General features: G+C 46.0%; 1 protein-coding gene across 1 annotated transcript in view; it reads left to right on the top strand.

Moving 5' to 3' along the window:
- Window positions 1–24,930, top strand: part of GIPR (gastric inhibitory polypeptide receptor) — a 246,513-nt gene that overhangs the window by 152,744 nt on the left and 68,839 nt on the right. Inside the window, exon 10 of the mRNA XM_030219790.1 lies at window positions 6,834–6,894. Within this exon, the coding sequence (XP_030075650.1) occupies window positions 6,834–6,894 (61 nt within the window). The remainder of the gene's footprint in view (window positions 1–6,833; window positions 6,895–24,930) is intronic.

The following is a 24,930-nucleotide window of genomic DNA, read 5'->3' on the forward strand; positions in this document are numbered from 1 at the left end:
GTCCTCACCTGCCACTTATGCTAGTATTTTATAAAGACAGGTAGGCACACAATTTTTTTATACATTAGGCCAGTGGTTCTCAAACCTGATCCTGGAGGTACCCCAGCCAGTCAGGTTTTCAGGATATCCACAATGAACATTTCATGAGAGAGATTTGCATGTAGTGGAGGCAGTGCATGAAAATCTCTCTCATGAATATTCATTGTGGGCATCCTAAAAACATGAGTGGCTGGGGTGCCTCCAGGGCCCAGTTTGGGAACCACTGCAATAGGCTTCATGTAGGCGCTTTAAATGGCACTTTAACTAGGCACCCCCTAATAAAATGAACTCCAGCACACTAGAGAAACTACACTGCACTTACTCAGGGCCAGTCTTAGGGCGAGGCGACTGAGGCGGCCGCATAGGGCCCCGCGCTCAAGGGGGCCCCGCGCGGCGCGCCTGGGGTCGCCCCGCCCGCCGCCCCCCCCCCCCCCCCCCCCCGACGATTGATCGCTCTTCTGTAAAAAAATTGAGAAGCGCCGAGTAGCAGGCAGCGCCTCGCGTCTACCCTGCTAGTACAAATCTCCTGCACATCGTCGGGCCGGCCTTCCCACATTAAGTCCCGCCCTCCTGTGAGGTAATAGGCTCTTCCCGCATTAAGTACCGCCCTCCTCTGAGGTAATAGCCTATTACCTCAGAGGAGGGCGGGACTTAATGCGGGAAGAGCCTATTACCTCACAGGAGGGCGGGACTTAATGCGGGAAGGCCGGCCCAACGACGTGTGCAGGAGATTTTTACTAGCAGGGCAGACGCGAGGCGCTGCCTGCTACTCGGCGCTTCTCAAATTTTTTTTTTAAGTTAGTGGGTGCAGCAGGAGAACAGAGTTCTTAGGTGGGTCGGGTCGGGTTGGGTCGGGGGGGGGGGACTCAGATGAGAGAAGGGTGTGGGATGGGGGTTCTCAGTTGGGGGAAGGGGGTAAGGGGGACTCAGATGGGAGAAGGGTGTGGGATGGGGGTTCTCAGTTGGAGGGAGGGGGTAAGGGGGACTCAGATGGGAGAAGGGTGTGGGATAGGGGTTCTCAGTTGGAGGGAGGCGGTAAGGGGGACTCAGATGGGAGAAGGGTGTGGGATGGGGGTTCTCAGATGGGAGAAGGGGGCTGGAACGGGGGTTTGAGAAGGGGCCATATGGGAAATGGGGGCCATGCATGGGGCTGGTGGGAAAATGGGGCATGCATGGGTCAGGTGGGAGAATGGTTCTGGGGCTGAAAAGGGGGGCTCTAATACAAGGCATGTGGATGAAGGGGGCTGGAACTGGGGGCTGAAAAGGAGGGTAGGTGGGATAAGGGGGCTAGTACTGGGACTGGAGGCGGAAAAGGGGCAGGGGCTGAAACTGTGGGTACTGGGGGCTGAAAAGGAGATAGGGAGAAGTGGCTGGGGCTGAAGCTTGGGACTGGTGAGAGAAAAGGGCTGGGGACTGGGGTTGAAACTGGGGGCTGAAAAGGGGACAGGGAGGAGTGGTTGGGGGCTGAAGCTCGGGACTGGTGGGAGAAAAGGGCTGGGGCTGAAACGGGGGGACTGGTGGGATAGTGGGGCTGGAACTGGGGGCTGAAAAAAGGGGCAGAGAGAGGGGCAGATCCTAGATGGAAGGGGGAGCGAGAGGGAGGGCAGACCCGGATGGATGGGAGAGGGAGGGCAAATGGTGGATTGAAGGGGCAGAGAGAAGGGGAAGACAGTGGATGGAAGGGATAGAAAGGGCAGACAGTGATTGGGAAGGGGCAGAGATAGAGGGCAGATGTGCACGGAAGGGGCAGGGAGAGAGGGCAGACATTGGATGGAGGGGACAGCAGGCAGACACTGGATGGCAGAGAGAGAGTGAAGACAGATGCTGGATGGAAGGAAGACAGTGAAAAGAAGATGAGGAAAGCAGAAACCAGAGACGACAAACTGTAAATAAAATATATATTTTTATTTTTTTGCTTTAGGATATTAGTATTGTAGCTGTGTTAATAAATGTTTATAATAGAACATGTAAATAAGGTAATCTTTTTATTGGACTAATTTTAATACATTTTGACAAACTTTCGGAGAACAAAGCCCCCTTCCTCAGGTCAGGATAGGATACTGTAACAGCTCTATACTGTATTGGCCTGAGGACGGAGGTTTTGGCCTCTGAAAGCTAAATGTATTAGTCCAATAAAATGGTATTATTTCATTTTCTGTATTTGTTTTATTTCTATTTGTTAATTTGTAAAGTGGTGATTGCATAGGCGCCCCGTATAAGAGGCTTGGGGAGGCTAAGCCTCCCCAGCCCAAACGTGACCTTCCCCTGGCTGCTGCTGCTCCGCCCCCCCAAACTCAGGTCTGTCTGGCACAGCGGCGCAGCAGCCAGGCAGCTCTTGGAAGGTTCCTCTGCTCCTTGCCCTCAGCTGAGCTGAGCTCCCTGATCGATAGCCCTCCTCTCTTCATCCCCCCCCCCCCCCCCCGGCGTATTACGTTCAGTGGCAGCGAGTGGCGATGGCAGTAAAGAAGAAAGCACTAGCTTCTCTCTTCCCTCACAGTGTCCCGCCCTCGCTCGCGGAAAAAGGAAATACGTCATTGCAGAAGGCGGGACACCGTGAGGGAAGACAGAAGCTAGAGGCACGCCCGCTGCTACCTCCGTTCCTTCGATTGTTTATTGATATTCATTGGTTCGGTAATGTAATATCTCCGTTTTATAGCAAGGTCTGATTTATCTGCACTAGAGGAGGACAGTACCTGAACATTTTGCTTATTCAGTAGATTCAACATTAAGAGTTCAAAGTGTGTCTATGAAAAGTTGTTCTTGAGGTGATGTGGCTACCAAGAAATCATATCCTTGGAGTCGAGGCTAATCAAAGGTGGGATCAGCAGGGCCATTTGCCCGGGCCTCCAACTAAAATGGGGATTCAAATCTCAATGCTTATTTATTTTAGTTAATGCGTTTTCACACAACGAGATTAGAAAAGCATTAGTTATATGGAAGTATTCAAATTTACATCTCACTTCTTTCTTGATGCATTGTTTTGCTTTCATGTCATAATTTTTTGCATCAAATTTTATATTTACTGATAAGATACAGGCAACCAGTGTTGGGCTGCTAAAAGCTACCAGACATGATCACATTTATGTGACTTGACTGCAGCATTTTGAACTATATGTAATTTATGCAATTGATAACCAAGTAAAGGATTATAAACAGAATTACAGTAGTATAATTTAGAAATAAACAGAAAGTGTAAATGAATATTTAATTATGCAAAAGAAATGTAAATGTCCATGCATCAAAAAATATTGAGAGTATGGAGCCTTCCCAGAGCACAAATTTCACAACTAAATGACAGGTTGGAATCATGAATCAATACCTAAGGTAAAGAGAAATGGGAAAGTCCCTAATTTTTGAGACAAGTGTCAAAGTAACATTTCTAGCAAAGGCGTTTGACAAAGTGCCGCACGAAAGACTCCTGAAGAAATTGCAGAGTCATGGAATCGGAGGTAGGGTACTATTATGGATTAAGAACTGGTTGAAAGATAGGAAGCAGAGAGTAGGATTGCGTGGCCAGTATTCTCAGTGGAGGAGGGTAGTTAGTGGGGTCCCGCAGGGGTCTGTGCTGGGTCCGTTGCTTTTTAATGTATTTATAAATGACCTAGAGATGGGAATAACTAGTGAGGTAATTAAATTCGCCGATGACACAAAATTATTCAAGGTCGTCAAGTCGCAGGAGGAATGTGAACGATTACAGGAGGACCTTGCGAGACTGGGAGAATGGGCGTGCAAGTGGCAGATGAAGTTCAATGTTGACAAGTGCAAAGTGATGCATGTGGGTAAGAGGAACCCGAATTATAGCTACGTCTTGCAAGGTTCCGCGTTAGGAGTTACGGATCAAGAAAGGGATCTGGGTGTCGTCGTCGATGATACGCTGAAACCTTCTGCTCAGTGTGCTGCTGCGGCTAGGAAAGCGAATAGAATGTTGGGTGTTATTAGGAAGGGTATGGAGTCCAGGTGTGCGGATGTTATAATGCCGTTGTATCGCTCCATGGTGCGACCGCACCTGGAGTATTGTGTCCAGTACTGGTCTCCGTATCTCAAAAAAGATATAGTAGAATTGGAAAAGGTACAGCGAAGGGCGACGAAAATGATAGTGGGGATGGGACGACTTTCCTATGAAGAGAGGCTGAGAAGGCTAGGGCTTTTCAGCTTGGAGAAGAGATGGCTGAGGGGAGATATGATAGAAGTGTATAAAATGAGTGGAATGGATCGGGTGGATGTGAAGCGACTGTTCACGCTATCCAAAAATACTAGGACTAGAGGGCATGAGTTGAAGCTACAGTGTGGTAAATTTAAAACGAATCGGAGAAAATTTTTCTTCACCCAACGTGTAATTAGACTCTGGAATTCGTTGCCGGAGAACGTGGTACGGGCGGTTAGCTTGACGGAGTTTAAAAAGGGGTTAGATAGATTCCTAAAGGACAAGTCCATAGACCGCTATTAAATGGACTTGGAAAAATTCCGCATTTTTAGGTATAACTTGTCTGGAATGTTTTTACGTTTGGGGAGCGTGCCAGGTGCCCTTGACCTGGATTGGCCACTGTCGGTGACAGGATGCTGGGCTAGATGGACCTTTGGTCTTTCCCAGTATGGCACTACTTATGTACTTATGTACATATGGTCTCACATTTGGTAGTATTTCCCTTTCTGCACAAAGTTGTGCATAGTGTTTTGCAGTTGAGCGATTGTGGTTAGTATATTAATTGTGACTATTTTATTTTTACTTTTCTGTGTTGTCAGACAATTATGAATGTAAGCTCCGCCCATGGCCCCACCCCTAGCCCCACCCCTTTAGCCTCCCCAAACAGTTGGGCCACCGACCGCCTATGGGTGATTGGTATTTGTTAGGTTTTTTTTCAAATTTACATCTGTTGTCTTTATATTTTGCACAGTACTAGGGGACATTTTCTGTTTCTGTGGTGTTGTATTGTATGCAGAGTCTGGCATCTTGGGGGTTCAGTTTAATTTTTGTCTAAATAGAAAGTTTAAATATTACTACTTATTCTATAGTGGATTAGGGTGTATCTGTGTTTGTGAAAAAGACATGGTTTTCAGTTGGCATTGACTGTGCAGGATCGACAAGCCCTGGAGCTGGGGGCCTTGGAGCTCGGAGGGAGGGGTGGCCGGCTCTGGAGCTAGGGTGGGGGCGGAGCTAGGGTGGGCGGAGTTAGGTGGGGGCAGGGCTAGGGTGGGGCCCCGTCAAATTGGTCTGCTTAGGGCCCCGCACTTGCTAAGACCGGCCCTGCACTTACTAGTATTAAAAAGAGCTGGGTAAGCAAGCATTGGTTCAAAAAAAAAATCAGCTCTGTGCACCCCTGTCCTGGGCTCCACTACACTGTGTGGCTCTTTTACAAAGGCATGTTGGGTGCTACACGCGTGCAGCGTGCACCTAAACAAGACTACCGCATCCCCCTGGCGGTAATTTTAGATTTGGCGTGCGCCCAAACAGCTGGATGATTTATTTATTTATTTCCTCCCATGTGCGTCGTTTCTGGCAGTAATCGGCAGCTGGCACACGCTGACTAGTCTACTACTACAAATCATTTCTACAGCACTACCAGTCGTACACAGCACTTCACAATTGAACATGAAGAAAAGACAGTCCCTGCCCAAAAGAGCTTACAATCTAAATCAGGATGGACAGACAGGACAAATAAGGGATAAGGGTAGGACAGACAGATAGGACACAGGGAAAAGGGGATATTGAAAAAAGGAAGACAAGATAAAGGTTACTAGCAAGTGACAAATTAGGAATCAAAAGCAGCATCAAACAGGTAGGCCTTTAGCCCGGATTTGAAGGCAGCCAGGGATGGAGCTTGACGTAATGGCCCTTATTGCTAGATTAATGGGTGGCGTTAAGGGCTCAGGCTGGTTTTGGAAACACGCCAGTTTCAGTTTTACCGCATACCCTTTTCCCGTCCCATTAAAAAAAGCCCTTTTTTGCAGACACAGTAAAAACTGGCCTGATGCGCACCCAATACAAGCGCCGCCACTACCGCAGGCCACTTTTTTCCGTGGCTTAGTAAAAGGATCCCTGTGTCACCTCACTCAAGATCAACTGAATAGGCTAATCTAGTCCTGGTTTTGTTCCATGGCATATATGATCTTATAGCTCTGATTTTTTTTCCCAATGATCTAAGAAAATCAGAACTATAACCCTGTGTGTACAATGGGGAAAATCCATGTCTGGAACCACCTGATCAGTTAACCAGGGGTTAAGTGAGTATCCTATCCATACTATATACAAATTCCTCCCCCTCCCCCCTGACACCTACATACAAACAAACACATACACACATAGACAGAACACATATCTCAGCTGCAATGAGGAGGAGGATTTCCGCCTCCTTATTTATTCCAGTGGCGTAGCCACAGGTGGGCTTGGGTGGGCCAGGGCCCACCCATTTATGGCTCAGGCCCACCCAACAGTAGCATATGTTTAGTGGTAACTGGTTGGAATCCCAAGCTCCACCAGCTGAAGATTTCCCCCTGATGGTAATGAAAATGCTACTGTCCACAACACTGGCACCTGCACATGCTCAGTTTTCAGTGCATGCCTGCTACCAAGGTGGAAAGAAGTGTTTTCCCACCAGCTGAAATCATTTTTTTTTCTTTGGGGGGGGGGGGGGGGGGGAAGAACACTTGGTGCCCACCCAATTCTTGCCTAGGCCCACCCAAAATCTGTTGTCTGGCTACGCCCCTGATTTATTCCACAGTGACTGTAAGCTCTTGGGGGGTAAGGTTCCTACCACCAGCTCTGACCCACTTCTACTTTTCTCTGTTCTGTGCAGGCGCTCCTGTCCTATTTGTTGTCCCCTGGGTGATTGTCAGGTACTTGTATGAAAACACTGCGTAAGTATTTACAACACTGGATACTTTATTTTGTGGTCAATTTTCAAAGCAATTTCCACAGATAAAAACTGTTTTATCCACGTAGACCTGCTGTTTGAAAATTGCCCTCCTTAAATGAGGCTCAAAGCCTGCACAGCTGTCACATTTGGACTTTCAGCCTCATTTCTAGGGGTGTGTTTAGGTTGGAGAAGGGAAGAACCATTTAGATTACATTTTCATATCTATGCACTTACTTTTCAAGCAAAAGCTTGAAATTTTTCAGTTTGCTATCTGCCAGTTGTGTAGCCACTAAATTTGAAGCATTGTTACTGTTTTGATTTCATGGAAATAGATTCTGTCTGGGCTGAAGCTGTTTTGGAGACTAGAGCTAGTGCTATATATGTGTCTACTGGTGAGGACTGTTAAGTCAGGGTGAGCTTAATGTGTTCAAAATTAAAAAGAAGTTTGGAAGAGGTATGCAAGTGAGACTGGGGAGTAATACAAATAAATAGCAGTGATTGTTTAAAACCTGTAAATGTTGCTGGTTGAAAATTTGTGCTGAGCATATACATTGAGGAGGAGTACATGCCTGCAAGAAAGTGTACATGACAGGAGGCCTGGAGACAGCTGATGCCTCAAGCAGTAAGCTAATTTTAGTTGAGGCGTTAGAGTTTGGGGGACAGACAGCTGGACATAAGAAAGTCCATTTAGGTAGGAAATCTTATATTTCATTTTCAGCTGTGTTTGATGTGGACAGAGCTGGGGAGTGAAATTCTGATTGCTTTTTATTTGGTAAAAAAACAAGAGGAGTGTGTGTGGGTGCTGAGAAATGCAAATGAACGTGTAACCAAAGGACTGATTCATGAATTAGTCCTTCTCATTGTCCATTTCCTGGAATAAGCAAAGGCTTCTTCCAAGTTTACCTGGATAATAATTTTTATGGACTTTTCCTCCAGAAACTTTTCCATACCTCTTTTGAATCCCCTATGTTAGTCACATTGACCATATCATCCAGCAACAGATTCCACAGCTTAATTATTTGCTGAATGAAAAAAAGAAAAAGCTTTGTAAATCTGTTTTCAGTCTGGTAGCCATTAGTTTCATGGACTGAACTCTTATTTTGTTACTGTTTGAAAGGTTAAAAAATATTTCCCTATTTAAACCATTTCACCCCAGTCAGCTCATAATTTTATAAACGTCTTATATCCCCTCTCAGCTGTCTTCTCTGCCAGCTGAAAAGCCCTTTCCTGTGTAGCCTCCCTTCATAAGGGAGGTGTTGTATGCTATATATCATTTTTGTTTTCCTTCTCTGAATCTTTTCTAGTTCCACTATATTCTGCTTGGGTAGTAAGGATGAGTGATTTGTGAAAATACTGTTCTAGAACATTTCCTTTAATAAAATTGCCAAAGTTTAGAGTGTCTGAAGTAGAGGAGTGTGGTAGCCGTGTTAGTCCACTCTTAAGGTTATCAATAGAAATCAAACAAAATAAAACATGGAAAAGAAAATAAGATGATACCTTTTTTATTGAACATAACTTAATACATTTCTTGGTTAGCTTTCGAAGGTTGTCCTTCTTTGTCAGATCGGAAATAAGCAAATGTGCTAGCTGACAGTGTATATAAGTGAAAACATTCAAGCATTACTATGACAGTCTGACAGGGTGGGAGGATGGGGGTGGGTCGGAGGTATGCATGGGGATATCAAAGCATATCATTGATATTCTAACAGGATGGGTGTGGATAGGTGAGGGGTGGGGTGATCAACAGAGACATACAGCTTTATGGTTTATAATGGGCTAGGAACCCCAGATCCTTGTTAAGTCCTTTCTGTTGGGTGTTAAAATATTCAATCATTCTGATTTCAAAGGTCTTACGTTCTTGTATGGTTTTAAAGTTACCTTTCAGGATTCTCACTGTGAAGTCACTGGTACAGTGTCCTGGTCCTGTAAAATGTTGACCAACAGGTGTGGGAACCCTACTGGCACCAGCATTGTTCATGTGATGTCTATGTAAATTGAATCTTGTCTTAAGCATCTGGCCTGTTTCTCCAATATAGCATCCTTCCTTACATTTTTTACACTGAATGATATATGCCACATTGGAAGATGAGCAAGTGAAAGATCCCTTTATGTTGAATATCTTTCCTTTGTGGATGACTGGCCTTCCGACAGCCACCCAACTTAAAACACAAGCTAATCAGAAGTAAACTTCCATCACAGACTGAAAAGGAACAGAAGGGCACACTTCCCAGTAATTTATCCAGTTGCAAACTATGCCAAAATATTTCACAGGACCCCAAAGTCATCCACAAAGGAAAGATATTCAACATAAAGGGATCTTTCACTTGCTCATCTTCCAATGTGGTATATATCATTCAGTGTAAAAAATGTAAGGAAGGATGCTTTATTGGAGAAACAGGCCAGATGCTTAAGACAAGATTCAATTTACATAGACATCACATGAACAATGCTGGTGCCAGTAGGGTTCCCACACCTGTTGGTCAACATTTTACAGGACCAGGACACTGTACCAGTGACTTCACAGTGAGAATCCTGAAAGGTAACTTTAAAACCATACAAGAACATAAGACCTTTGAAGTCAGAATGATTGAATATTTTAACACCCAACAGAAAGGACTTAACAAGGATCTGGGTTCCTAGCCCATTATAAACATAAAGCTGTATGTCTCTGTTGATCACCCCACCTCTCACCTATCCACACCCATCCTGTTAGAATATCAATGATATGCTTTGATGTCCCCATGCATACCTCCGACCCACCCCATCCTCCCACCCTGTCAGACTGTCATAGTAATGCTTGAATGTTTTCACTTATATACACTGTCAGCTAGCACATTTGCTTATTTCCGATCTGACGAAGAAGGGCAACCTTCGAAAGCTAATCAAGAATGTATTAAGTTATGTCCAATAAAAAGGTATCATCTTATTTTTTTTTCCATGATTTATTTTGTTTGATTTCTATTGATAACCTTAAGAGTGTCTGAAGAAATTATGAGAGACTAGTAAATGTAATTCAATTTAAGAGCTGTGATTAATGAGTAATAAATATATAATCCTCACATTTTGAAATCTGGTGATTTAGCTTAAAGCCAGAAAGAAACAAAGTCTGGTCTGACTGCTGTTGAAATTTGTGAAGCTGTGGGCTAAGGGATGGGGTTGGGAATGTGGACAGAAAACAGATAACACTCTTTTTTGGGGTGTTATTAGTGTACCTGACACTTAGTGTAAATTATGACAGAAATGGGACCCAAACAAAACTAACATTAGTAAGTACACTGTCAGGAGTAAATTTATCACCCCTTATCCTTAGACCCATGCCCACTGCACAAAAATAGTAGAAGAAACTAACTCCACACTCCAAATTTATAAAAATAGGGTCTTATTTTATTTACAGTAGCAGCAAATGACATAAAGTAAAAAGGAATAAAGCCGAAGACAATCCTATTACAGAAATAGCTTGGAGTAAAGTTATGTAAACCCCTAGCTAGACTCTAGAGTATAAAGAGTCACTCTAATCTCAGAGTACTGTTACAAAGATACATGGCACATATACAACCTGATGTAGTCCTTCACATATCCAGAAAACAGCAAGGCAAATGATCTGCAAAGTCCAACGTGGAAAATGAGCCAGCAGATCAGTATAATATCCAAAATAGTTTATTAAAGATACCGTATGTTAGACAGTTGCCCGACACAGGCCGTGTTTCGCCCAAAGAAGGGCTTCGTCAGGGGCTAGTCTGTATCTTTATGAATAAGAACAATTACAAATTGCATATCAGGACAAGGAAAAATAAAAATAAAAAACCAGCACAAACAGCGTGTCCTTTAGTGTTTCCAAATCACCAGTGAGTAGTCTGCTACAAAAGCTGTTTTTCCAGCTTTTGTAGCAGACTACTCACTGGTGATTTGGAAACACTACAGGACACACTGTTTGTGCTGGTTTTTTATTCTTCCTTTTTTCCTTGTCCTGATATGCAATTTGTAATTACATAGTAACATAGTAGATGACGGCAGAAAAAGACCTGCACGGTCCATCCAGTCTGCCCAAGAAGATAAATTCATATGTGCTACTTTTTTATTTGTACTGTCCTCTTCAGTGCACAGACCGTATAAGTCTGGCCAGCCCTATCCCCGCCTCCCAACCACCAGCTCTGGCACAGACCCTATAAGTCTGCCCAGCACTATCCCCGCCTCCCAACTACCAGTCCCGCCTCCCACCACCAGCTCTGGCACAGACCGTATAAGTCTGCTGTATAATTATAGTACAGCAAGAGGCCCTCACTGGATGCCCACCGGAAGGGTGGAAGGCCAGATTTTAGGACTCAGGCTGTAAAAATACCAGCTAGGTTTAAAAATCTATGACTGGCTGAGCAAGGACTTGCTTTCCTGCAAGTTAATATGTGTTCTAGCTTAAGACCTATCCACTGGAATAGTGGTGGGCCAAGCTACATAGCTTTAAACAGCTGAAAAGCACTGACTAGGCCTGATAACAAGATGATGGCCTTATAGCAGAGAGCCTGCAAGAGCAAGGACTGCTTGGTGAGTTCTAATGAAACCTGGTGCTACTTCCAATTGAGTGTAACACACATGATGTAGAAATTAAAGACAGAAATGATAAGAAGTTTGGTTCATAACACGGAGTCTGTCTTTAAAAAGTTGGCACCCAGATCACAAGATGTTATGAAATTGATATATCCATATTTAGATATCTTCATAAGAACAAAGTGTTACAAAAAGGAAATTACACAATAGCTTGCAATAGCTAATGTTTGGATGTTTGGATGTCCGTATCTAGGGAAGTGTTTACAAAAAAGGAAATTGCACAATAACTTGCAATAGCTAAACGGAAAGAGGGGCACCTGACCGGAGGGCATGACTCATAGATTAAGCAAGATTAGAGAAAAAAATCCCTCTCCATAGACTTGTATTAGGACCAGATACTATATAAGAGAGGGCATCAGATAGATCGTTGGAGGTTCTCCCCAACGCATCTAGGACGCAGAGCTCCAGTCAGCTGAATCCAGAATTTGTCTGATGAATGTATCTGATTAAAGTCTGATTTGGTAAGAATAAAAAGACTATTTCTTTAACTACACTGTTTTCTGTCCTTGCTCAATTTATTCTCTATCTTCTATCTGTTTTGCAAACTAACACACACACACAAGTAAGATTTCTCACTGAACATAAATAGCCAAAGATTCATTTAGATCCAAAGAGACAGAAAGCTGTGGTCATGGGAATAAGATTCGAACTGAGCCTTCTGATGCCTCCCCAACAGCGATACCCATGGGAAGGGGTCTCACAGGAATTCAGGGAGGTGGTTAAAAAGATCTCAGAAGAACAAACCCTCTGTACACCTCCGTGTGGAAGGATCCCACGGGGGTCTATAGAGGGGTAATTAAACACTGCCCAGCACTATCCCTGTCTCCCACCACCGGCTCTGGCACAGACCGTATAAGTCTGCCCAGCACTAGCCCCGCCTCCCAATCACCAGCTCTGCCACCCATTCTAGGCTAAGCTCCTGAGGATCCCTTCCTTCTGCACAGGATTCATTTATGTTTATCCCACGCATGTTTGAATTCCGTTACCGTTTTCATCCGCACCACCTCCCGCGGGAGGGCATTCCAAGCATCCACCACCCTCTCTGTGAAAAAATACTTCCTGACATTCTTCTTGAGTCTGCCCCCTTCAATCTCATTTTATGCCCTCTCGTTCTAACCGCCTTCCCATCTCCGGAAAAGGTTCGTTTGCGGATTAATACCTTTAAAATATTTGAACGTCTGTATCATATCACCCCTGTTTCTTCTTTCCTCCAGGGTATACATGTTCAGGTCCGCAAGTCTCTCCTCATACATCTTGTAACGTATGATGATAGTAAAGTCTCGCCCATACATATATGATTGCAGTTTCTTAAGAGCCCACACTAAGACCAGACATGCTACCTCTCCGTTTAGGAGCTTGTAACTCAGGTACACAATCTGGTGCTTCTCGCCTCTGCTATTCACTCGGCTGAGTTACCGTCCCAATGCCATATATTGAGGCATCCGTCTGTAGTACAAATATTTGATGATAATCTGGTGCAGTCAACACTGGACCAGTAACTAATGCTTTGACGGCTTTTAGCTTAGATTTGAAGACAGCCAGAGATGGAGCTTGACGTACTGGCTCAGAAAGTCTATTCCAGGCATATGGTGCAGTAAGATAAAAGGAACGGAGTCTGGAGTTAGCGGTGGAGGAGAAGGGTGCAGATAAGAGAGATTTACCCAGTGAACGGAGTTCCCGGGGAGGAATGTAGGGAGCGATGAGAGTGGAGAGTTACTGAGGAGCTGCACAGTGAATGCACTTATAGGTCAATAAGAGGAGTTTGAACTGTATGCGGAAACGGATAGGGAGCCAGTGAAGTGACTTGAGGAGAGGGCTAATATGAGCATAACGACACTGGCGGAATATTAGTTGTGCAGCAGAATTTTGAACAGACTGAAGAGGAGAGAGATGGCTAAGTGGGAGACCTGTGAGAAGCAAGTTGCAATTGTCTAAGCGAGAGGTGATGAGAGTGTGGATGAGGGTTCTGGTAGTGTGCTTAGAAAGGAAAGGGCAAATTTTGCTGATATTATAGAGAAAGAAACGACAGGTTTTAGCAGTCTGTTGAATATGTGCAGAGAGGGAGGAGTCGAAGATGACCCCAAGGATACGAGCTGATGAGACAGGAAGGATCAGAGTGTTATCCACAGAAATAGAGAATGGGGGAGGAGGAAAGGTTGGTTTAGGGGAAAAGATAAGAAGCTCAGTCTTGGTCATGTTTAGTTTCAGACAGCGCTGAGACATCCAGGCAGCAATGTCAGACAGGCAGGCTGATACTTTGGCCTGGATTTCGGCTGAGATTTCAGGTGTGGAGAGGTAGAGTCCTGCAGCTCCTCCTTGCTGAGGTCATCCAATCACTCTGGTGTTAGGACAGACATATCCGGTGTCCGACGGCCATTCTCAGTTGCCATCAGCACACTGCTAATCTTCTACCACAACAAAAAAAAAAAAACTGAATGGGGAAGTACCCTGTTACTGCTGCACTCATTTACTGTGCTCTGTATCTGAAGGTTACAGATTTAAAAAAAAAAACCAAAAAACTCAACCATTCGGTGGATGATGATCCTCACTCCATACACTGAGCCTGACAATCCCACCGCTGCCACCAAAAATAAAGACAAAGGCCTACGACGACACACCTAGCCACTCACCTGGAGCTAACCTTGTGGTCACTTAGAGGGTCTATCCCCTGCACAGCTCAGGTCAGCCTGCACCTGCCGCTTGTGCTCTACACTAGCACCCTCCTCCCACCAACTGGGTCCCAACCGCCTCTGGGCAAGTCTCCCACTCTCAAGTTATCCCCAGTAATTTTTAGGTTACTGGGGCCATGCTCCCAGTGGTCCCACAGTTCCTAGAAAGCACTCACAGACGCAACACACAAACCACCAGGCCCTTCTGTGTTTGGGGGGTGGGGTCTGGGGTCCACTGGACCACTAGGGCTAGTGACGGCCAGCAGCACTGGTCTCCCTATTTCTCCCCCGCTCAGCACAACCTTAACGCCAGCAGCAAAATGGCATAGGGTTTGCTATGGGAGGAGCAGCCTTGTTGGCACTCTGTCCGCTCGGGAGGAATTCAGGAGGCCCTCTTTTGTATGCATTTGCTTACACACTGACACGCTCATTGGCTCTGAGCATTTCATGGGTGCTAATCCAGCACTAACGGCCTCCAGTGCCTGCATTTGCTTCTGAGCATTGAGGCAAGAGTGAGAGAAGAAATGAGCTAGCATGTTTTATGTTAATTTATTAATTTATAAAATGCTTATATCTTACCTATTTTCAAACTTAGGCAGAAAACAATCTAAATATACATGCTTAGCTTAAATTACAATGCATGAATTTGACAAAAATATGATTTATGATTGAATAGTTACACATCTGCACATATTACTCATAATGCCTCTCTTTAACCTAGACCTGCTTGTGGGGGGGAGGGTCTTTCAGCTCTGTTAACAAAGGCCTTTTCCAGACTGTTTTTTGAGCTTTGGGGAGCTAATCCATTCTGACACCAGCAGTATGTGGCTTTGCCTGAATAAAGCACAGGCAGCTACGCAGAATACTGAGGGAGGACCTGGTGATGAGAGGATGCATATCCTTCCTTCCAAAAAAAGGTTCCATATGGGAAACAGGAAGGGTTAACTGAAGAAAAGAAACATACAAGCTGATATCTTAATACTCTACTGCTGCTCCTCTCACCCATTCCCTCCTCCTCTCGCTGTAAAGAGCACAGCTGCAAGGTAAGAGTTTCTGACTGTATGACAGGAGAACATGGGCTCTCCTGGGCTGTAAAAGAGACCGCAGGCCCCTGGTTCCGAATTTCCAGGCTTTTACTGTAAGACAGCATGATCCCCAAGGCCAGAGGTTACAGACCCCTATTGTAAAAGAGCTCAGTTTCCTCGGTACATGTAATTGTTCTTATTCGTAAAGATACAGACTAGCCCCTGACGCAGCCCTTCTTTGGGCGAAACACGGCCTGTGTCGGGCAACTGTCTAACATACGATATCTTTAATAAACTATTTTGGATATTATACTGATCTGCTGGCTCATTTTCCACGTCCTTCAGATATCAGCATATTCCTCCAATGTCCATCTGGTCCAACATAGATTGTACCCCTTGGATGTGATTTTGATACACAGCCCCCTAGGTCTGATAAGAGCTCTCTTTTATGGAGAAATCAGGAGCCTTCTCTCTATTGCTGATGAATGTTCTATCCTTGAAGAACATAAACAAGTAGCTCCACATCACGGTCGTCGTCAGCAACGTCCGTGCCTTGCTCGTCTGTTCCTGTGTCCTGTTCCTCCTTCTAAAATTCCCTGCAGTTCCAGTCAGTGACCTGTGGGGTCACTGTAGAGTGATGGAGGCCAAGCTGGTGATGTCATCAGCACTGAGCACTTCTTAAGCTGACTTCTGAGTGTGCTCAGTGTTCTGGCAATTATCCTTGACTGGGTCCTCGCCTGCCTGGGCGCTGCTAGTTCCAACTTCTGTTTCTTTGCGAGGCCATGGCCTGAAACTTTGCCTACAACTTTCTCCTTATGCTGTGTTCCAGTGGAAGTCTGCTTCCAAGCCAGGTAGTCCTGACAGGTAAAGCTTTGCTACAGCTTTCTCCTTATGCTGTGTTCCAGTGGAAGTCTGTCTTCAAGCCTGGTAGTCCTGAGGAGTAAAAGCTTTGCTTTGGTTCAGTGAAGCCTGCCTGCCAAGCCTGTGAGTCCAGAGCCTTCCATGCCTCAACTGAGTTTCCTGTTGCCCACTGTGAGTCCTTGGTCACTGTATGCAGCGAGTGGCTTTATGCTGTGTTTAGGACTGTATGGGCTTGATGACGGGGAGTGCTGCAGGTGCAGCGGCTGAGGCCATATCTCGAGGCATCTCTGGACGAGGGAGCAGTGCTTGGAGCGCGGAGGGGTCCGCATGGGCTGTTACTGGCCCTTGGTTGCTATGCTGGGCCGTTTAGTCTTCTGCCTTAGGAGCATGGGCTCAGGTTTGGCTTCTTCACCTTGCTTGCCTTGGAAGCGTTGGCTCAGGCTTTGTTACTTTATCTTGCCTGCCTTGGGAGCATTCTGCTCGGGCGCCTCAGTGACTGTTTGCCTGTCTTAGGTGACATCCCTTGTCTTCAGTAAGTGGTGTGGCCCACTTTTGCCTCTACCTGCAGTGCAGGTCCTCAAGAGACTCTTTCTTTTCCCTTTGTTTTGCTTCTGCTCCACTCTGGGTTTGAGGGAGCTGGCTGTGGTTGTTCAGCGGCTCATCTGAGTGTACTGACAGAATGAACCCTTTTCTTAACCACTAACGGTGTTACCTCTGTCAGTCAAGTATTGCCTGTTTGTCTTTGTCCCGCTCGGGCGGGCCCTTTGCCTAGTCTATTGTGTTCTACTATATGCCATATGTTTGCTTGAGGGAGCTGGCTGCGGCTGTTCAGCGGCTCATCTGAATGTACTGACAGAATGAATCCTTTTCTTAACCACTAGCGGTGTTACCTCTGTCAGCCAAGTATTGCCTGTCTTTGTCCTGCTAGGGCGGGCCCTTTGCCTGCTCTATTGTGTTCTACTATATGCCATATGTTTGCATTGCTCTGCTAGTATTGAGATGTGCAGCGAAGCTGCTTATGTTTGATTTCCCTATACAGCAAGGCTGTTCTACTTTACCTTTACTGTATACTTTATGCTTTGCATTGTGTCCGCTAGTATTGAGATGCGCAGCTAGGCTGCTTATGTTTGATTTCCCTATACAGCTAGGCTGTTCTACTTTACTTTATTCTATGTTTTATGTTTGCCTTGCCTCAGCTAGGTTAGACTGTATAGCTAGGCTGCCTGTTTTCCTTTCTGTGCCATTTGGCTACCCTTTTAGCCTTGTGCTTTTTTGCTACTAATAAAGCTGCCTCAGTTCATCTCCACTTGTGGTCCAGTCCAGTTCTTGGGAGTACTCTTAGTTCTGAGGGGACTCGGTCTACCCAGAGGTGGTTGAGTGATTCTCACATGGCCACCTCTGGGCCAAGTGCTCACAAATGTCACACTCCAAGTGTCCTGCATTGATGTAAATTCTGATAACAGCTTGTTGCATTGACATCAATTTTGATAATAACCTGTATCAGTGCTGATAACACTGTCCTTTATCAGCAGCTTCTGTATAGTAAACAAGAGTTGTTATTCTTCAATTAGACTTGTCTCTACAATGTCTTAGAGTCTTTACAGAGGAAATGTCTAAATTTGCACATTACAATCAGGTTCTTAATGCTGGATAGTGCCATATTTGTAGGACAATGTTTGTCATGTAGGTCCATATAGTCACATGGATGGCTGGGCATAGTGCTCTTTATTGTGCTGCAGTAGCACTTGCATTGCTCCTACGGGAAGAGCAGGGGAGATGCTGGGCTATAAGAGAGGTATGTGACTAGTGCTCACTGTGATGAGACCCTTTGGCCAATAGCAACCACTGCCACAAAATTTTGACAAAATCCCCAACCAGCAATCTTTCAGAGCAACAGTGAGGAACTCTGCTTCTAATAAAGACTCAGAGGCAGTCAACTTCTACCTACTGGTGAACAGCAGTAGTCCTTCTTGTCAGTCACCTGTGAAGTCAGAGTGAGTGACTTCCCAAGTTTCTTCACCTGAACTTCTTTCATCCAGCACCCTCGCTTTCTTTTGGTCAGGAACAAGTCGCACGGTTTCTCATTCCAATCCTTGGAACACACAGCCAGTCAGGTTTTCAGGATACCCACAATGAATATGCATGAGATAAATTTGCATGCCCAACTTCCATTGTATGCAAATCTATTTTATACATATTCATTGTAGATATCCTGAAAACCTGACTGGCTAGCTGTGTCCCAAGGACTGGGTTTTATTTATTTATTTATTTGTCACATTTGTATCCCACATTTTCCCACCTATTTGCAGGCTCAATGTGGCTTACATAGTACCATACAGGCAATCGTCAATATCGGTATGAACAAATACAGAGTGATGTTGTAGTAGAGTACAGCTCATGTGTTGCAAATACGTTAGGGAATCGTAAGGGGAAGAGTTAAGAAATTTAGGTGGTTGTTTGTTGTTTTCACAGTGCTTGATAATGCATTCCATAGTTGTGTACTTATATAGGAAAAGCTGGAAGAATAGGTTGATTTGTATTTGAGTCCTTTGCAGCTTGGGTGGTGGAGATTTAGGTATGTTCGTGTAGATCTTGATACGTTTCTGGTTGGTAGGTCTATGAGGTCTGTCATGTATCCCGGGGCATCTCCGTAGATGATTTATGAAATATGGTGCAGATTTTGAATGCAATGCGTTCTTTGATTGGCAGCCAGTGCAGTTTTTCTCATAGGGGTTTGGCGCTTTCGAATCTCATTTTTCCAAATATAAGCCTGGCTGCTGTGTTTTGAGCAGTTTGAACTTTCTTTAGGATTTGTTCTTTGCATCCCGCGTAGATTCCTTTGCAGTAGTCTAGCTGACTTAGTACCATGGTTTGTACCAAGTTACGAAATATTTCCCTCGAGGAAAAATGGTTTTACTCATTTGAGCTTCCACATTGAGTGGAACATTTTCTTTGTTGTGACTTTCACTTGGCTCTCCAGTGTGAGATTACGGAGAATTTTTAGGCTGTCTGAGATAGGGAGGTTGTGATCTAGGGTGATTATGTTGGTGGGGTTGTTCATGTTGTATTGGGATGAGAGGATGAGCAATGTGTTTTTTCTGTGTTAAGTTTTAGTTGAAATGCGTTCGTTCGCCCATGAGAAAACCTGTTCTAGAGCCTTCTGGCCCCTCTACTTCAACAAGAACAAAACTTGATTAGAGTTTGGGGGGAATATGCAAATTAGGCTCTCTCTACAGTCAACTTAATACAGATTAGCCTCCCTTAGCATCCTCTAACCAGCTCTGTGGGAATAATTCTTTCTTCAAAACACTTCTTTACAAGCTAGCAAAAGCATTGATACTGAGCCCTTTTTTTGAACAGCCAACACTCAACTTGGCCTTACAGTCCTGTTCTCCAGCTATTAATCTCAGTTCAAAAGAAATGCATCAAAATCCAAACTTCAAAGCTTAGTCCAAAATTGTAAAACTCCCCCCCCCCCCCCCCCCAGTAATCCATTAAGGTAAGTACTTTTCCTTTGACCTACCTTTTTGCTTCTGCTTAGGGGGTCCATACCCCAGGATTGTCAGCCCAATTTGTCCATCTGCTGTGGCTGTAGACAGCCCTCTTCCCCGGGCTTCTCCCCTTCTCTGGCGGAAGAAATGAGCAGATCAGAATCGGGAATATTTTCTTCAAAAACTTTGTTCTCTGTGAAATCCAAAATAAAACCAAACAAACTCGACATGGGCTCGACAAGGGCGGCATCAAAGACTATTAATACCAAGGATTAGTTAATACTATCAATGAATAAAACAGAAATACATGTTAGTAAAAATGAATAACAATGTATAAATTGTGATAACTCTGGGTCTCGTGCTCCTCTAGCTCTCCGGGCTTCTGTACACCACTCCCAAATGTGTCCTTCCTCCACCAATTCAGGTCAAGCCACAAAGTGATCCAGTCCAGGTTTTCATCTTTTACTTCCACCAACCAGTGTTTCAACACATCCAGTAAGCAAAAGAAACAACAAATCCACAGTTCCAACAAACAGAACTCAATATTCAGAGCCTTTGAACCTTGCACTGTTCCCACAAGGCTTGACCAATTACACTTTTAATATTCCAGACAAGCTTTTCTTCAGTAGTCTGCCCCTGTCACTATTGAGAGGCTGGCAGCTCAGCTCCCACTGCACAGCTCTGCTCTCTCTGGGGTCTCTCACAACTGCCTTTCCAGTACCTTGAATTGTCCATTAGCAAGCCGCCCATTCCATCTCAGCAGCTTCTGCTGTGGGGCTGGGGGGGGGGGGGGGGGGGGTCCAGGCCATCCATGGCCTCACTGTTAGAAGGAGCTCCTTGCCCTCCTTGCTTAGGGTTACCATATTTGTCCCCCCACAAAGAGGACACATGCCCCGCCCCAGCCCCTGTCACACCCCCGCCCCGCCTCCTGTCACATAATGCCCCACCTCTTTCATCCCCGCCCCCCCCCCACATCCCCCCTAAGGGTGTCCTATCCCCTAGTCCCCTCCCTTTACCTTTTGCAGAAGTCTCAAGAGGCCGCTTCAATTCTCGGCAGCCATTTTGAATCGGCACCAGGACCGTCAGCATTGCAAGGGGAAGTCAGAGAATGCAGGTCAGTGCTCCAGGCAGGAAAGAGGGGACTCTTTCCTGCCACGAAGAGGTCACTATACCACCAGGGCAGTAGAGTAAGGTAAGGGGAGGGGACTAGGGGATAGGACACCATTAGGCCCGCCTGCCAGCCTGCCCGTTTGTCTGGAAATCCGGACAAATGAGCAGGCTGGCAAAACCCGCCCAGTTGCCCAGCCATGTCCTCAAAAAGAGGACGTCCGGGTAAAACCGGACATATGGTAACCCTATGCTTGCTCCATCCTCCTCTTTGCTGCGCTCTGTCTTTCAGCTGGCCAGGTCATGGCCCCTCCCTCTTATCTTCCCTCCAGAGGAGGAATCATATATGTTTGTTTTACCCAAGGCAACTAGGCTTCATCTCCGGTCTCCCCCTGGTGGCCAAATGGGGTAACTTTGGCTCTAACCCAGAAGGAATAACTGTATTCCCTTCTCCCTGAGGGTGTCTCAAGTGTTTCTTCCTTTCCTTAGTATGAAGTTGGGGGAGTCCTGTACCTAAGGGTTGGTTTACATGGAACCAACTCCCTAGCGGGAATTTTTCCACATGGGTTGCTTTTTCCGCATGTATTCCCCTTCTTCCCCCCTGTCTTAAGGAGATAACCCTCTTTCCTTTACTAGCCCTATGGACTAGCACTTTCCTATTCAGTGTGCTCTGCCAGCCCCACCAGGGAAACTTCCCTTCCAATCTAGGGGACTCTGCTCTGGGTATTCTCCTTTCCCTGCGGTCCAAACTGCCCCTGCACTCCTTGTGGGCAAATCTGGTGAGAAAAGTGCTATGGGGCACCAGGACCATGCCTTCCCCATCACAAAATAAATAAACATAAATACATAAATACCAATTAAAAAAACAGATAAAAATACCAAACATACATAAAAGCTCATTATTAAATGTATTAAAAATAAATGCAGACCCATCTAAATAACAGCACAGAGCAAAAAAATTAAATTAAGAAAACCTTAAATAAAAAGTAGTCGATGTATTAAATACAGAGTTAAAAAAGGACACCTACCCAAATGGTGTTCAGAAATCACCTCACCACCTTGGCCAAAGCTAAAAAGTGAATGTACAGCAATTTAGTACACAAACTGAAAAGTCCAGCTCACATAGCCATAAAACTCTCTCCTGAAGATGGCAGCCTCACACACCATTACAAGTACTGTTTCTAGCAATAATGCTGTTTTTCCTTTCAAGAGTGCTTATATATGCTTCCTGCTTTGGGTCAAAGGTCAGTTACTCAAAGTAAATAAAAAAAAATTATAAAACACTCAAAACATCATCATAAAGAATAAAAGCAATCAAGGAATCTGTAATAGCTATTAAAATGTGCTCTTTGTAAGGGAGTTCAAATTCAACAACCTCTCCTTTCCTTGTAGCCCCCACATCTATCAGTTGGCTTGATTCATTATTATTCTCAGTTAGGAGGACCCTGCTGAGCTCCTCCCTAGCCTCTCCTAATATGAGCCATGTTTCTTGTGGTGGTAGCAAGGCATCCCTGCCCCCACCCTTTTAGAACTTTCCTTCCCTGTTTCTGGGCTTAAAACGGAAACAACCATTCCTCCCCATGACAGACCCTGTATGTGTCACTCCCTTAAATGAGAAACACCATATTTTAATTCCATCCTTTCACCTCCCACCAACGATTGAAGAGCCAGTCCCCCCCCCCCTCCCGAGGCATCCTGTTGACAGGGCCCAACCTGTTGATGTTTACAGGAGTCCCTGCCCCCACCCTGACTCATTGTATCCATTGCTGTGGTGCAAGGCCTTATGGGACCTGTAGTTCTGCCTCTTTTTAAAAGGAATATGCCTTTTCATTGCCTGACAGGTCCTGGACCTGTCACATACCCCAGCTGATATGATCCTCACTACTTTAGCGGGTCTCCCTTTCCTACGACTCTATTACGAACGACTCTATGACTCAAAAATGAACGAAATCACCAACTACTGTCGCATCTATCCCACTGGTAGTCAAACTGATGGAAAGCATGGTAACCAAACAACTTACGGATTACATAAACAAATTCTCAATACTACATGAATGACAATCAGGATTTCACCCCATCCATAGCACTGAAACAGTACTAATTACTCTCCTAGCCAAATTCAAACAGGAAATAGCAACAAGTAAAAGCATAGTTCTCCTCCAATTCAACATGTCTAGTGCGTTCGACATGGTAAACCACAAAATACTACTAAGACTCCTGGACCACTTCGGAATTGGTGGAAGTGTACTTAGTTGGATCAAGGGTTTCCTAACCACTAGAACATATCAAGTGAAATCAAACTCGAACATATCTTCACCATGGAAAGCAGACTGCGGAGTACTTCAAGGATCACCACTATCACTGATCCTTTTCAACCTAATGATGACCCCACTAGCCAAGTCCTTATCCAACCAAGACCTCAACCCTTTCATCTACGCAGACGATGTCACAATATACATCCCTTACAAACATGATCTAACAGAAATCACCAATGAAATCAAGCTCAGCTTAAACATCATGAACTCATGGGCAAATGCATTTCAACTAAACACAGAAAAAACACATTGTCTTATCCTCTCATCTCAATACAATACGAACAAACCCACTAACATAAACACCCCAGATTACACCCTCTCTATCTCAGACAGCCTGAAAATTCTCGGCGTAACAATCGACCGTAACCTCACGCTAGAGAGTCAAGTGAAATCTACAACAAAGAAAATGTTCCACTCAATGTGGAAACTCAAACGCGTGAAACCATTCTTCCCGAGGGAAATATTCCGCAACTTGATACAATCAATGGTACTAAGTCATGTAGACTCAGTGCTTTTTTTGTGCCGGTACGCAACGGTACGGCGTACCGGCACCTTCCCCCCCGCCCCCCCCATCCACTCCCCTGCCCTCCCCCTCCAGCCATTCATGCCCATCCCGTGATTCCGTTCGCTCCCCTGCCCCCACCAGCCATCCATCCCCACCCCGCGATTCCCTTCCCTCCCCTGCCCGGCATCCATACCCATTCCATGATTCTCCTTGCTCCCCTGCCTCTGTCGCAGCTGCTGTAGTGAAAGGCTGTCAGCCTTCCCTTCGTTTCCTGTCGTGTCCCGCCCTCGCGCAATGACGTCAGAAGAAGGCGGGACATTGACAGGAAATGAAGGGAAGGCTGACGGCCTTTCACTACGGCAGCTGCAACGGAGCAGGGGATCAAGGAGAATCGCAGAGTGGGTATAGATGCTGGGCAGGGGAGCGAAGGGAATCGCAGGGTGGGGATGGATGGCTGGAGGAGGCAGGGGAGTGAAGGGAATCACAGGATGGCTGGAGGGGGGCAGGGGAGTGAAGGGAATCGTGGGATGAGTATGGATGGCTGGAGGGGGGGCAGAGGAGCGAAGGGAATCGCGGGGTGGGTATGGATGGCTGGAGGGGGGGACGGGAGCGAAGGGAATCGCGGGGTGGGTATGGATGGCTGGAGGGGGGGCAGGGGAGCCAAGGGAATCGCTGGGTGAGTATAGATGGCTGGAGGGGGGGGACAGGGGAGCCCAGGGAATCACGGGGTGGGTATGGATGGCTGGAGGGGGGCAGGGGAGCCAAGGGAATCGCTGGGTGGGTATAGATGGCTGGAGGGGGGGACAGGGGAGCCAAGGGAATCGCTGGGTGGGTATGGAGGGCTGGAGGGGGGGCAGGGGAGCGAAGGGAATCGCGGGATGGGTATGGAGGGCTGGAGGGTGGCAGAGGAGCGAAGGGAATCGCGGGGTGGGTATGGATGGCTGGAGGGGTGACAGGGGAGCCAAGGGAATCGCTGGGTGGGTATGGATGGCTGGAGGGGGGGGCAGGGGAGCGAAGGGAATTGCGGGGTGGGTATGGATGGCTGGAGGGGGGTCAGGGGAGCCAAGGGAATCACTGGGTGGGTATGGATGGCTGGAGGGGGGGCAGGGGAGCCAAGGGAATCGCGGGGTGGGTATGGATGGCTGGAGGGGGCAGGGGAGCCAAGGGAATCGCTGGACATGGGTGGCTGGAGGGGGGGGCAGGTGAGAGGAGGGTTGCAGGACATGGATGGAGGAGAGGGAAGGGAGAGAGAAGAAATGCTGGACATGGATGGAGGGAAGGAAGGGAAGAGTGAGAGATGAGATGAGGGGAAAGGAAGAGAGGAGAAAATCTGCACATAGATGAAGAAAATAGGCAGAAGCTGGATCCACTGGAAGGTGAAGTCTGTGGAGGACCCAGCTTTTACTTACGGATGTAGGACAAGAAATGAAGAAGAAAGGCGGAAAGTAAAGAAATAAATGGA

The sequence above is a fragment of the Microcaecilia unicolor genome, chromosome 11 (assembly GCF_901765095.1).
Source record: "Microcaecilia unicolor chromosome 11, aMicUni1.1, whole genome shotgun sequence".
Classification (NCBI taxonomy): domain Eukaryota; kingdom Metazoa; phylum Chordata; class Amphibia; order Gymnophiona; family Siphonopidae; genus Microcaecilia; species Microcaecilia unicolor.